This window comes from Aethina tumida, chromosome 6 (assembly GCF_024364675.1).
Source record: "Aethina tumida isolate Nest 87 chromosome 6, icAetTumi1.1, whole genome shotgun sequence".
Taxonomy (NCBI): domain Eukaryota; kingdom Metazoa; phylum Arthropoda; class Insecta; order Coleoptera; family Nitidulidae; genus Aethina; species Aethina tumida.
The window spans coordinates 17337579-17350390 of NC_065440.1; the positions used below are offsets into that span (position 1 = coordinate 17337579).

The window sequence follows — 12812 nt, forward strand, 5'->3', positions numbered from 1 at the left end:
ATATGTGTTTATTAATCTTTCTTCGAAGTTATTAGTTAAAGAACTCAAATTGCAAAGATTTAATTCTCTGTTTTTCTTAGTATTAATTCTTAACAATATAAACTCGTATGATTTTTAAATGACTTACGAATATAGTTGATAATTTTGTACACAGCTTCAAATATGTATTTATTGATCTTTCTTAGAAGTTATTAGTAAAAGAACTCTAACTACGAAGTTTGAAATCTTTGTTTCTCTTCGTATCAACCCCTAACAATTTATATTCTGGTGATTTTTAAATTTATTTCTTTAAATACGACTGACGATTTGATCCATAGCTTCAAATAGGTATTTATTAATCATTTTTCGAAGTTACTACTTAGAAAACCATGTTTCTCTTTGTGTTAATCCTTTACAAGATAAATTCATATTTTTTATTGTCTATTTGTCCTCAGCTTCAAATTTCTATTTATTAACCTTCGCTTGAAGACATTTTTAACAGTAAACATTTAATTCATTTTCTAAGGTCTCCTTTTGCAACCGACGTATTATCTTACAAATTTATTAACTAAAAAAACCTTTTAACTGCGACGATTCAATTCCACGTTTCCTTTCACATTAATCATTGACACAACATCGTTGCATAAACCATTTATGCATATTTATTAATGTCTCAGTTACGTCGAAAACAAACAAAACACGTTGCACATGTACATGATAAGCACACCAGTTATACATTAGCTTGTGTTTATGAAATTTTTTCGTCGATGCAAATAAGACGGACGTATCGAATGACTCTTTGGTTAATTTATGGGTTCTCCATTCTTATCGGTGTGTGTTTATTCTTTTAATACGAGTGGTCGACATGTGCGCCGCATAATTTTACGGAGATGAACATCACCATAAAACTTACGTCAGAAATGATAAATGTTACGTAAAAAAAACAACCACGGGAGTGGGCAGGTGTAACAATTAACTGCAGGTCTAATTAGTTCCGGCCGTCGGGGCCGTAATTCGTCGGCGTGGCTGCGGTACCGGAACCACGCGGTTCCGTACCACGTAGATTCGGTGCGAAAGTGAAAGCGACCAATTTAAGACGTTTTCGTCTAAATAAACGCATTGTAAAATTAATTGGGTCGATCGAATCGTAAAGGCTGCGACTGCGGTGTGGATTTCACGCCTCTCCAAGGCGAAAATAACCGACGTTTTCTCTTTTATCGTCGAGAAAAACTCGGCTGCATCGATTGCGGATCGTCCAAATAGATAAATCGGCGTCGTAAACTTTCAATCAGCCGACACCGCATCGCAATAAATCCACCGTTTAATGTTTACGTTGTTGCGTGTTGCATTTACGGGCACACGAAAATATAATTTATGGCGTGGCATAAAACGTGGCTGGCGCCCGAAATATTGGCCGATTGGTAAAACAAACAAACGGGGGTAATCGGATCCTGAGATCGGACTGAATGTGTAACAATCGGTTGGGAAACGTTTCTAGATGCAAGATCACTTCCTGCTGACATCACTTACTAATAGCCTCCTGTATTTTTATTGTCTGAGAATAAATGATGATGACACACGCTACAAGTTTTATTAGCTGATGACCTTTGCGGTCACTTTCAAATGAACCCCCTCTTTATTTTGATGTGTGATTAAATGGGAATTCAAATGGTCCATTAATGTTTTATGGGGTTATGCGGAGATATATGTTTGGTTTTTATCCCCTTTATCGTGGTTCAAGTAATAATCCGGGCTATAAGATCATAGTTATTCTAATATCACTTCCGTTGGTCTAATTCCTTTCCAATTCTATGTTTCTAAGAACATTCTGTTTCCATGGTGAAGATTTTGTGATTTTATTTATTTAATGAGCAGGAAAAATATCTAAATCTGGAGAGGTGGACAAAGATTTGCCTCAAAGGTAATCCAGAAAATGGAATTGACTCCATTCCATTGTCTGGATTTAGAAGGTAGAAGAACTAGAAAAAGATAGATAAAAATAATAAATTCTTCTATTATCATAATCCAAATAATAGAATTAATTATATTCCACTCTTCACAATTAGAAGAATTAAATTTGTATCCCTTCCATTAATTAGAATCATGGTTGAAAGAAGACTCCAAGATTAGAAATTCTCTTCTTCTTTCCAAATTTTAGATGTTAGTTCTTTTATGAATTAATGTTTCTCATTTCTATTATTTGAAATTATAGTTGGAAAGAAGGTTCGAAGCTTTAATGTCCTTTTCCATTTTGTAGATTTAGATTTTAGAAAATTTAAAGAACAAAAAGGCTAAATTATGATCCTGGAAAGTAGAAAAGGATTTCTAATCTTTACATTTTCTTAAAATCATACTATAAATAACAGAATTGACCATATTCCACTCTTCACAATTAGAAGAATTAGAATTGTGTCCCTTCCATTAATTAGAATTATAGTTGAAAGAAGATTGCAAGATTAGAAATTCTCTTCTCCTTTCCAAATTTTAGATGTTAGTTCTTCTATCAATTAATATTTCTCATCTCCATTATCTGACATTACAATTGGAAAGAAGGTTCGAAGCTTTGAAATCCTTTCCCATTTTGTAGATTTAAATTTTAGAAAATGTAAAGAACAGAAGGACAAAATTATGATCTTGGAAAGTAGAAAAGGATTAGTAATCTTCTCATTTTCTTAAAATCATAATATAAATAACAGAATTGACTACATTCCACCCTTCACAATTATAAGAATTAGAATTGTATCCCTTCCATTAATTGGAATTATGGTTAAAAGAAAACTCCAAGATTAGAAATTATCTTCTTCTTTCCAAATTTTAGGTGTTAGTTTTTCTATGAATTAATATTTCTCATCTCCATTATTTGAAATTATAGTTGGAAAGAAGGTTCGAAGCTTTGAAATTCTTTTCCATTTTGTAGATTTAGATTTTAGAAAATTTAAAGAACAGAAGAACAAAATTATAATCCTGGAAAGTAGAAAAGGATTACTAATTTTCACATTTTTTAAAAATCACAATATAAATAACAAATTGACTATATTCCACTCTTCACAATTAGAAGAATTAGAATTGTATCCCTTCCATTAATTGGAATTATGGTTGAAAGAAGACTCCAAGATTAGAAATTCTCTTCTCCTTTCCAAATTTTAGATGTTAGTTCTTTTATCAATTAATATTTCTCATTTCCATTATTTGAAATTATAGTTGGAAAGAAGGTTCGAAGCTTTGAAGTCCTTTCCCATTTTGTAGATTTAGATTTTAGAAAATTTAAAGAAGAGAAAGACAAAATTATGATCTTGAAAAGTAGAAAAGGATTTCTAATCCTCACATTTTCTTAAAATCATACTATAAATAACAGAATTGACCATATTCCACTCATCACAATTAGAAAAATTAGAATTGTATACCTTCCATTAATTAGAATTATGGTTGAAAGAAGACTCCAAGATTAGAAATTCTCTACTTCTTTCCAAATTATAAATGTTAGTTCTTCTATCAATTAATATTTCTCATCTCCATTATTTGAAATTATAGTTGGAAAGAAGGTTCGAAGCTTTGAAGTCCTTTCCCATTTTGTAGATTTAGATTTTAGAAAATTTAATGAACAGAAGGATAAAATTATTATCCTGGAAAGTAGAAAAGGATTCCTAATCTTTACATTTTCTTAAAATCATACTATAAATAACAGAATTGATCATAATCCACTCTTCATAAATAGAAGAATTAGAATTGTATCCCTTCCATTAATTGGAATCATGGTTGAAAGAAGGCTCCAAGATTAGAAATTCTCCTTTCCAAATTTTAGATGTTAGTTCTTCTATGCATTTCTGTTGATTGGAAAAAGACCAAGACCCTTCTCTTTTATCTAGATACAAATTTTAGAAGAATTAATTAAAAGAAGCATGAAAATCTTAAATCTACCATACGTAAATTAAACAAGTGAACTGATACGACTTATTTTAATAATTATGATTGGAGGAAAGAAATATCCCTTTCTAGTTTCCATATTTAGTCAACGTTTGCTGTCGTACAGAACAAGATTAAGCAACCTTGAACAATAAAATTGTTTAATCAAACACAATAATCATGAACAAAACACGGTCGACAGTTTCCGCCAACTTGCAGTAACTCCATCACATCTGATTGAGCAGTTTCCCTTCGGATTATCGCCCTCCTGTGAATCGATACGCACGCCCGAATCTCCACCAAAAACCCCATTTCGGACGGCCTGACCCAGTTTCCGTGTTACGCACAATTCGCATTTCGGTCATATCTGCCGCGTTGGAAATGTCGACTCGCTTATGACGTTTATCGTCCCCCCAAAAAGGCCAGCCCGAAATGGAACGTGGCTGGTTCGTGATTGTTATTGTCCCAAAGCCGGAAAATGCGAGGCGGGTTGATGAAATTAAAATGGAAACGGGAGCCGGATTAAATTGATACGCCTAATCAAGTTGCGAGAGGTGATTTTATCAAGTTTTTTAATGAAGTTGCGTTTTGGGAGGTGTAGTGGCAAGATGTGGAGGAAGCAATTAGAATATTTTATGGCAATACATGAAAGATGCTTTTCCTCCCCTCCATTCATGACTTCTTCCTCACAAAATAGTTTATACAGTTTTAGAGAGAAAAATTAAATCAATTTTTGTACAGGAAATGTTTAAAAAATTAATAAAAATCATTTTATATTTGATATGACCACTCCCTAGGTCCCAAAGAAGGAATTTAAGGTCATCACCTTCGAACTGTGTACTTTAAACGAAGATTATAATGATATTTCTACAAATTAAATCGATTTTTGTATAAAAAATGTGTAAAAAATTAAAAAAATCAACATTTTGCATTTGATGAGGCCCCTCCTTATGTCCTCATGGACAAAGTCAAGGTCACCTCCTCCAAACTATGTAGTGTCAAAGTAGTTGACACAGTTTTCAAGATAATTATAATAAAAATTCTAATCTTCCTTGAGGATTTATGAAGATGCCACATTAAATACAAAATGTTTTTTTATTAATATTTTACACATTTCCTATTCAAAAGTATATTTAATTTATAGAAAAAATATCAAAATCTTCATTTAAAGTACACATTTTGGAAGGAGAGACCTTTACTTTGTCCTTGAGGACCTATGGATAGGTCACATTAAATACAAAATGATTTTTATAAATTTTTTACACATTTTCTATAAAAAAGTCTATTTAATTTATAGAAAAAATATCAAACTCTTCATTTAAAGTACACAGTTTGGAGAAAAGGACCTTGATTTAGTCATTAAGGACCTATGGAGTGATCACATCAAATACAAAATGATTTTTTATTATTTTTTTATACATTTCCTATACAAAAGTCTATTTAAATTATAGAAAAATTATCAAAATCTTCATTTGAAGTTCACAGTCTGAAGGGAGAGACCTTCACTTTGTCCTTGATAACCTATGGAGAGGTCACATCAAATACAAAATGATTTTTATTAATTTTTTACGTATTTTCTATAAAAAGTCTTTTTAATTTATACAAAAATACCAAAATCTTCATTTATTAAGTATACAGTTTGGAGGAGGTAACCTTGACTTTGTCCTTGAGGACCTATGGAGGAAATAAAAAATTATTAAATTTGTTAATTTTTTTACGTGTATCATTTTAAAATCAATCTAATTTGCTGAAGAATTATAAAAAAAATATGTTTTAACCATAAATATCTTCTTTATCTTTGACTTTGAGGCTCTTGAATTTATTTTTGTGAATATGTATTTATTAAAACATGTGGTTAATAGTCAAATTATTTAAATTTTTTATGCGAAAGAACATGAACTGCATTAACAAGACCATTATAATGGCCCGACAAACGTAATATCAATGGAGTGATTCAACCGATCGTCCTTTGGCACAATCACAATTAAAAACCAGTCATCGTTCCGGTATTTTTCGGTAAATGCACACTTATTAATTAGTCACGCGCCATTCTAAGGTGATAATTTCGCGGCCCCGCACGCACACGAAAAATCCACGCGTTCGGCATCCGATAAATGTCGGACGGTTTTTGTTTTTCAGACGGAATTTTTGGCAGCCGATCAAGGAATTCTGGCCTCCACGGATGCTTATAATTTAAGCGACACACGCGGAGACGGACGGAGGCCGCGTCGTCGCTGGAAACGTTGCGGGGAAAACTGAGAATACGTTGTCGGACGGGGAAGTCTCGGCGGACGTGAAACTCGTTTGTTCGGCGGAAAATTGAAGGACGTTTTCATAAAGTTTCATTGTTCAGTCGATTAATGGGCGTTGTTCGCAGTTGCAGATTGCGACTCTAAAATTGGATGTGATTTTCTAGTTTCGGGGAAGTTCCTGGATTAATGGGATGTCGGGTCGTGGTTGTTTTATTTGTAACGTGTTTCATACTGGCTCTAGAAGCCTTAACTGAAGGGATTTTGGTCGAAACAACTGGTGGGGTAGCTGGAACCTTCTTTCAACTATAATTCCAAGTCTGTATTCAAAAAATGGGAAGGATTCATTCTGTTGTATAGCTTATGCTTAGAAGAAGATTTCCAGGTTTAGATTTCAGGTCTTCCAGCCATTGAATCTTCTAAAATGGAAGAAGATTTCTGTATCTAAACCTTCGAAACTTCTTCCAACTCTAATACCAAATAATGGAAGTTAAGAAAATAATTAATGAACAGCAAATTTATCTGCAGTATCTGATTTATTTATTGCTCCATAAATCTTGACTGAAGTAATTTCGATCAAAACAACCAGGAGACCTGTTGGCAAATATTTTGATGTTCACCAAAGACTTATCTATGTAAATACGCATTATTTTTGACTCACTAAAATTCGCCCAGTGGCTGATAAACATGTTTACAAAATACGTGCAAGAATGCCAACGTTTCATTGTCACTATCACATCAAGTAGGTGTGACAATTTATATTTAAATTACTTCATAACATCTCTCCGTCGTTGTTGTTGTTTAATTACTCTTTTAATGTGGATCAACACAAAACGTCCATTGTGTTGCGGAGCTGAGTAATCGCTGCTTCCTCGTTAGCTGGGCAGGTGAAGACGTTGTAAAAAAACACGACACGCTACCAAGAAAGACGGGCACGCGTCCTCTGCTCGCCTCGATGAATAATGCAACGTTAAAGAGAGTGGTCGGAGGGAGGAGTGGTGCACCGTATGCAGTCAGCGGGTACGAACGCACCGCCGTTTCCTACACGTCAATTAAACGGTTTAATTTCCCCCCGAGGCGTTCGAGAAAAAATTGCGGTCACGCATTTGTTTTATTGCGCCGAGAGGAATGGAGTTTGTTGGTTCGAGTAACGAGGGTCGTTAAGGGTGAGGAACGGGAGGTAAACGGACTCGAAGTTTTTATTTGGTTTAAAATTATCTTGAACGACACGGACAGAGTCTTAAGGGAGGAGAGGAATATCATCTTCCAGTTGTATGGTAACTCCTCCCAATTGTTTTGGTCACTTCTCTCTATAGGTCCTCAAGGACAAAGTCGAAGTCTCTCCCTCCAAACTGTGCACTTTAAATAAAGATTTTGATAATTTTTCTATAAACTAAATAGACTTTTGTATAGAAAATGTGTAAAAAATTAATAAAAAATCATTTTATATTTGTCACGACCTCCCCATAGGTCCTCAAGGACAAAGCCAAGGTCTCTCCTTCCAAAATGTATACTTTAAATGAAGATTTTGATAAATTTTCTATAAATTAAATAGACTTTTGTATAGGAAATGTGTAAAAAATTAATAAAAAATCATTTTGTATTTAATGTGACCTCTCCATAGGTCCTCAAGAACAAAGCCAAGGTCTCTCCTTCCAAAATGTGTACTTTAAATAAAGATTTTGATAAATTTTCTATAAATTAAATAGACTTTTATATAGAAAATGTGTAAAAAATTAATAAAAAATCATTTTTTATTTGACGTGACCTCTCCACAGGTCCTCAAGGACAAAGTCAAAGTCTCTCCCTCCAAACTATGTACTTTAAATGAAGATTTTGATAATTTTTCTATAAATTAAATAGACTTTTGTATAGAAAATGTGAAAAAAATTAATAAAAAATCATTTTATATTTGATGTGACCTCTCCATAGGTCCTCAAGAACAAAGCCAAGGTCTCTGCTTTCAAAATGTGTACTTTAAATGAAGATTTTGATAATTTTTCTATAAATTAAATAGACTTTTGTATAGGAAATGTGTAAAAAATTAATAAAAAATCATTTTGTACTTGATGTGACCTATCCATAGGTCCTCAAAGACAAAGTCAAGGTCTCTTCTTCCAAATTGTGTACTTTAAATAAAGATTTTGATAAATTTTCTATAAATTAAATAGACTTTTGTATAGAAAATGTGAAAAAAATTAATAAAAAATCATTTTATATTTGATGTGACCTCTCCATAGGTCCTCAAGAACAAAGCCAAGGTCTCTGCTTTCAAAATGTGTACTTTAAATGAAGATTTTGATAAATTATCTATAAATTAAATAGACTTTTGTATAGGAAATGTGTAAAAAATTAATAAAAAATCATTTTGTATTTAATGTGACCTCTCCATAGGTCCTCAAGAACAAAGACAATGTCTCTCCTTCCAAACTGTGTATTTTAAATGAAGATTTTGATAAATTTTCTATAAATTAAATAGACTTTTGTATAGGAAATGTGTAAAAAATTAATAAAAAATCATTTTGTACTTGATGTGACCTATCCATAGGTCCTCAAAGACAAAGTCAAGGTCTCTTCTTCCAAATTGTGTACTTTAAATAAAGATTTTGATAAATTTTCTATAAATTAAATAGACTTTTGTATAGGAAATGTGTAAAAAATTAATAAAAAATCATTTTTTATTTGACGTGACCTCTCCATAGATCCTCAAGGACAAAGTCAATGTCTCTCTCTCCAAACTGTGTACTTTAAATGAAGATTTTGATAATTTTTCTATAAATTAAATAGACTTTTATATAGGAAATGGGTAAAAAATTAATAAAAAATCATTTTGCATTTTGATGTGACCTCTCCATAGGTCCTCAAGAACAAAATTAAAGTCCCTCCGTCCAGACTGTGTACTTTAAATGAAGATTTAATACGTGGAGTCTCCTATTGCATAAAACTCATCTCAGACCGCAAGAATCAATTCGACAACATCGACTCAATCCGACTTTATTTATCTAAAATTAATGGGAATCCGATAAAATACCGGCAAGGTTCCACACTCTGGCTGCGGTCCAAGGTATGCGCCACAGACAATCCCGAAACGCTTATAATTATTTAGGGAATGACCGCCGTAATTTACGACAAAACAATTCGAACGGCGACGAATAAAAACAAAAGGCGCAACGTCGACTGAATAATGCCCGTTCTGCGATAAAACGTTCCAATGGGAAAGTGCAATTGTTAACCGTAACTGTACCCGTGCCATTGGTACGAAAACAGAAAATGTCACATGCATAAACAGTCAGTCGATTATAGATTAATAATGACGCGTTAATTAATTAATAGTGTGCACTTGAGTGAAAAATAATCAACGACACGCAAACAGTGTGAATTGGCGTCGTATCAAGAAATTTCTGGAGAACAGATGTCGGACTTTTTACCATATGACCCATTTTATACTTTGTCACTCTCGCTTAAATACTTTCAGTTTTCACTTAACATTGTGCAGCAACGTTTAAATTGAAATGTGGACAATCAAACAGATATATTTAGATGGCTGATCCTTTGAAGATTTTATGTGATTTCTACTTTAGGCGATAAACATGACGTAAATTGACTGTGGACGAAATGTTTTAAGACATTACAATTAAACTTTGTTACATATTAAACGAATAATTAAAGTTTTACTGTTATATATTTATATATTTGCATAATTACCCATGTAGTTTATTTCCTGTATATGTATAAATATTTATAAAACATATTTCAAAAGTACCATTTTACTTCAAACTATCACATTTAATATTATTGCTTTGTAGTAAATTTTATTGTGGAAGGCAATTATAAATTAATATTTTGTTTTAAAAATTGAAATTGTAAAAGAAAATACACAAAAAATCAGATATTTTAAAAGGACATAACATTTTTTAAAGTTTTTTGTGTATACTCAAATATTTACAGTAAATATTTTACTTAGACAACAACACAAAGCTTCTTTTTATTTCAAAATATCAAATTTATGACATGACAATGAAGCATTGATGACTTATCTAAGGAAAAATATTATTTTTGAGGTAATATTCCTTTTGAATACAAAATATTCTTTAAATTAGGATGAAATAATATAAAAAAAAGAAATTATAACATTTTTTAGATACACAAACTAACATTTTTAAAATTATAGTTTTACATTGTATTAAATTTTATTGTGGACGAAAGAATTTTGTTTTAATTGTCGACACAATTAAAAATTGATATTTCACTTTACAAACTGAAATTGTAAAGAAAAATACCCAAAGAATCAGAAAATTTTAAAAGGACGGATCATTTTATTAAATTTTTTTCTGTATATTCAAATATTTACAGACAATATTTTATTTAGGCAACAATCAAAAGCTTTATATTATTACAAACCATCTCATTTCAAACATGAATGAAGCATTGATGATTTATCTAAGAAAAAATATTCCTTTTGAAAACAAAAAATTCTTGAAATATACATAAAATAATAATACTACATTAAAAAAAAAAAAGAAATTATAACATTTTTTAAATACTCAATCTAACAATTTTAAAATTATAGTTTTATATTGTATTAAATTTTGTTGTGGACGAAAGAATTTTGTTTTAATTGTTGACACAATTAAAAATTGATATTTCACTTTAAAAACTGAAATTCTGTAGGAAAATACCCAAAGAATCAGAAAATTTAAAAAGACGAAACATTTTTTTAAAATTTTTTCCTGTATATTCAAATATTTACTGAAAAATATTTTATTTAGACAACAATCAAAAGTTTTATATTATTACAAACCATCTCATTTCAGACTTGAATGAAGCATTAATAATTTATTTAAGGGAAAATATTATTTTTAAGGTGACATTCCTTTTAAAAACAAAAAATTCTTGAAATATGGATAAAATAATAATACTACGTTAAAAAAAAGGAAATTATGACATTTTTTAGAAACACATTTTTAAAATTATAGTTTTACATTGTATTAAATTTTGTTGTGGACGAAAGAATTTTGTTTTAATTGTCAACACAATTAAAAATTGATATTTCACTTTAAAAACTGAAATTGTAAAGAAAAATAACCAAAGAATCAGAAAATTTAAAAGAAGGAAACATTTTTTTAATTTTTTTCTGTATTTACAGAAAATATTTTATTTAGGCAACAATCAAAAAGCTTTATTTTATTTCAAATCATCACAATTCAGACATGAGTGAAGCATTGATGATTTATCTAAGAAAAAATAACATTTTTTAGATACTCAATCTAACATTTTTAAAATTATAGTTTTACATTATATTAAATTTTGTTGTGGACGAAAGAATTTTATTTTAATTGTCGACACAATTAAAAATTGATATTTCACTTCAAATACTGAAATTGTAAGGGAAAATACCCAAAGAATCAGAAAATTTAAAAGGATGAAACATTTTTTTTACATTTTTTTATATTTTTTTCTGTATATTCAAATATTTACAGAAAATATTTTATTTAAGCAAGAATTAAAAGCTTTATTTTATTTCAAACCATCACATTTCAAACATGAGTGAAGCATTGACGACTTATCCAAGAGAAAATATTATTTTTGAGATAATATTTATTAATTAAACAATAATTTCAAACATTTTTTTTTTTATTGAAATAGTATGAATAAAATAGTGTTTTAATTAAATTTAAAATAATTAATTAATTAACAAGAAACATTTAAAAAAAATTTAATTAAACATTAATGAATGCAAGGGGAATTAATTACGAAAACAAAACCGCAATTCACATTTTTCAGCACAACACACACCGACATGCAAAAAACAAACAAAGCCTCAATTCACCGTTGATTAATTACGTACAGAAACGCGACAGTTCCAGAGGCGCATCCACCATTTATCCAACAGAACAGCTGACCCGGGCTAAATCCCGCCTTCCCCTTTTGATTTTTATTTATTAATTCAATCCCTCCCCCAATCAGCAAGCCAAGCAACCATGCCAAAAAATAAAACTAAACAAAAAATAAAAGTAAACCTTACTGCAAATCATCGGCACAACCAAACAACAAGAACAACAGGCAGACAACAACAACAACAAACAACAATCCGGCGCAAAACTGAACCAAAAACCACCACTGACTTTGGCGAAATTGACGCAGAACATGTCATAGCAGGACAACGTCATCGGGAAGTGGGGGCGGCTGGGGGGCGGCGACGGCGACGACGACGGCACCGAAACTGAGCGACCGGAACACACCCCTTTTTCAGCAGCGGCTCGGACGCGCGGACCGTACGACGGGCAGGACGTCGCGTGGCTTCGACGAGGGCATCGCAAAAGCGCCGCGGCCGCACCGGGACTGGCGCGCGAGAGGGCCGCTCTCGGTGTCGGTGGGACGGCGGCGCACGGCCTCGGCGCCGGAAACGGGCGAGCGGAAAGCGAAAGCTCCTGCTGACTGCCGGTCGGCGTGGAGGGGGGAGGGGGGAGTTGTAAGAGGCTCGCAAAGCTGCCGAAGCCCGGGACCGCGGCTGCGGGTCGGCTTTTTGGCGGCCGTCCTCCGGGGGTTTGGGTCTTTTAATGTCGACAGGGAGAAGTGATATCGGGGATATAAAAGGTACTATTTGATAATTGAATGAATTTATTATAGTATCAATGAAAACTATGAAAATAAACGACTGAAATTTCACATTCGATTCGT

At 32.0% G+C, this 12812-nt stretch overlaps 1 protein-coding gene across 6 annotated transcripts in view; it reads right to left on the bottom strand.

Moving 5' to 3' along the window:
- LOC109604613 (GTPase-activating protein CdGAPr) overlaps positions 1–12812 on the bottom strand; it is a 40810-nt gene that overhangs the window by 14593 nt on the left and 13405 nt on the right. For 2 of the 6 annotated variants that reach the window (XM_049968902.1, XM_049968900.1), the window contains exon 1: positions 12257–12471. The exons of 2 other annotated variants lie outside the window; for them this stretch is intronic. In XM_049968902.1, coding sequence (XP_049824859.1) covers positions 12257–12301 — 45 coding nt within the window. In that variant the 5' untranslated portion in view covers positions 12302–12471. Of the gene's footprint in view, positions 1–12151; positions 12472–12812 lie in introns of those variants that run through there. 2 more of the 6 variants (XM_049968904.1, XM_049968901.1) reach the window with 2 other exon arrangements.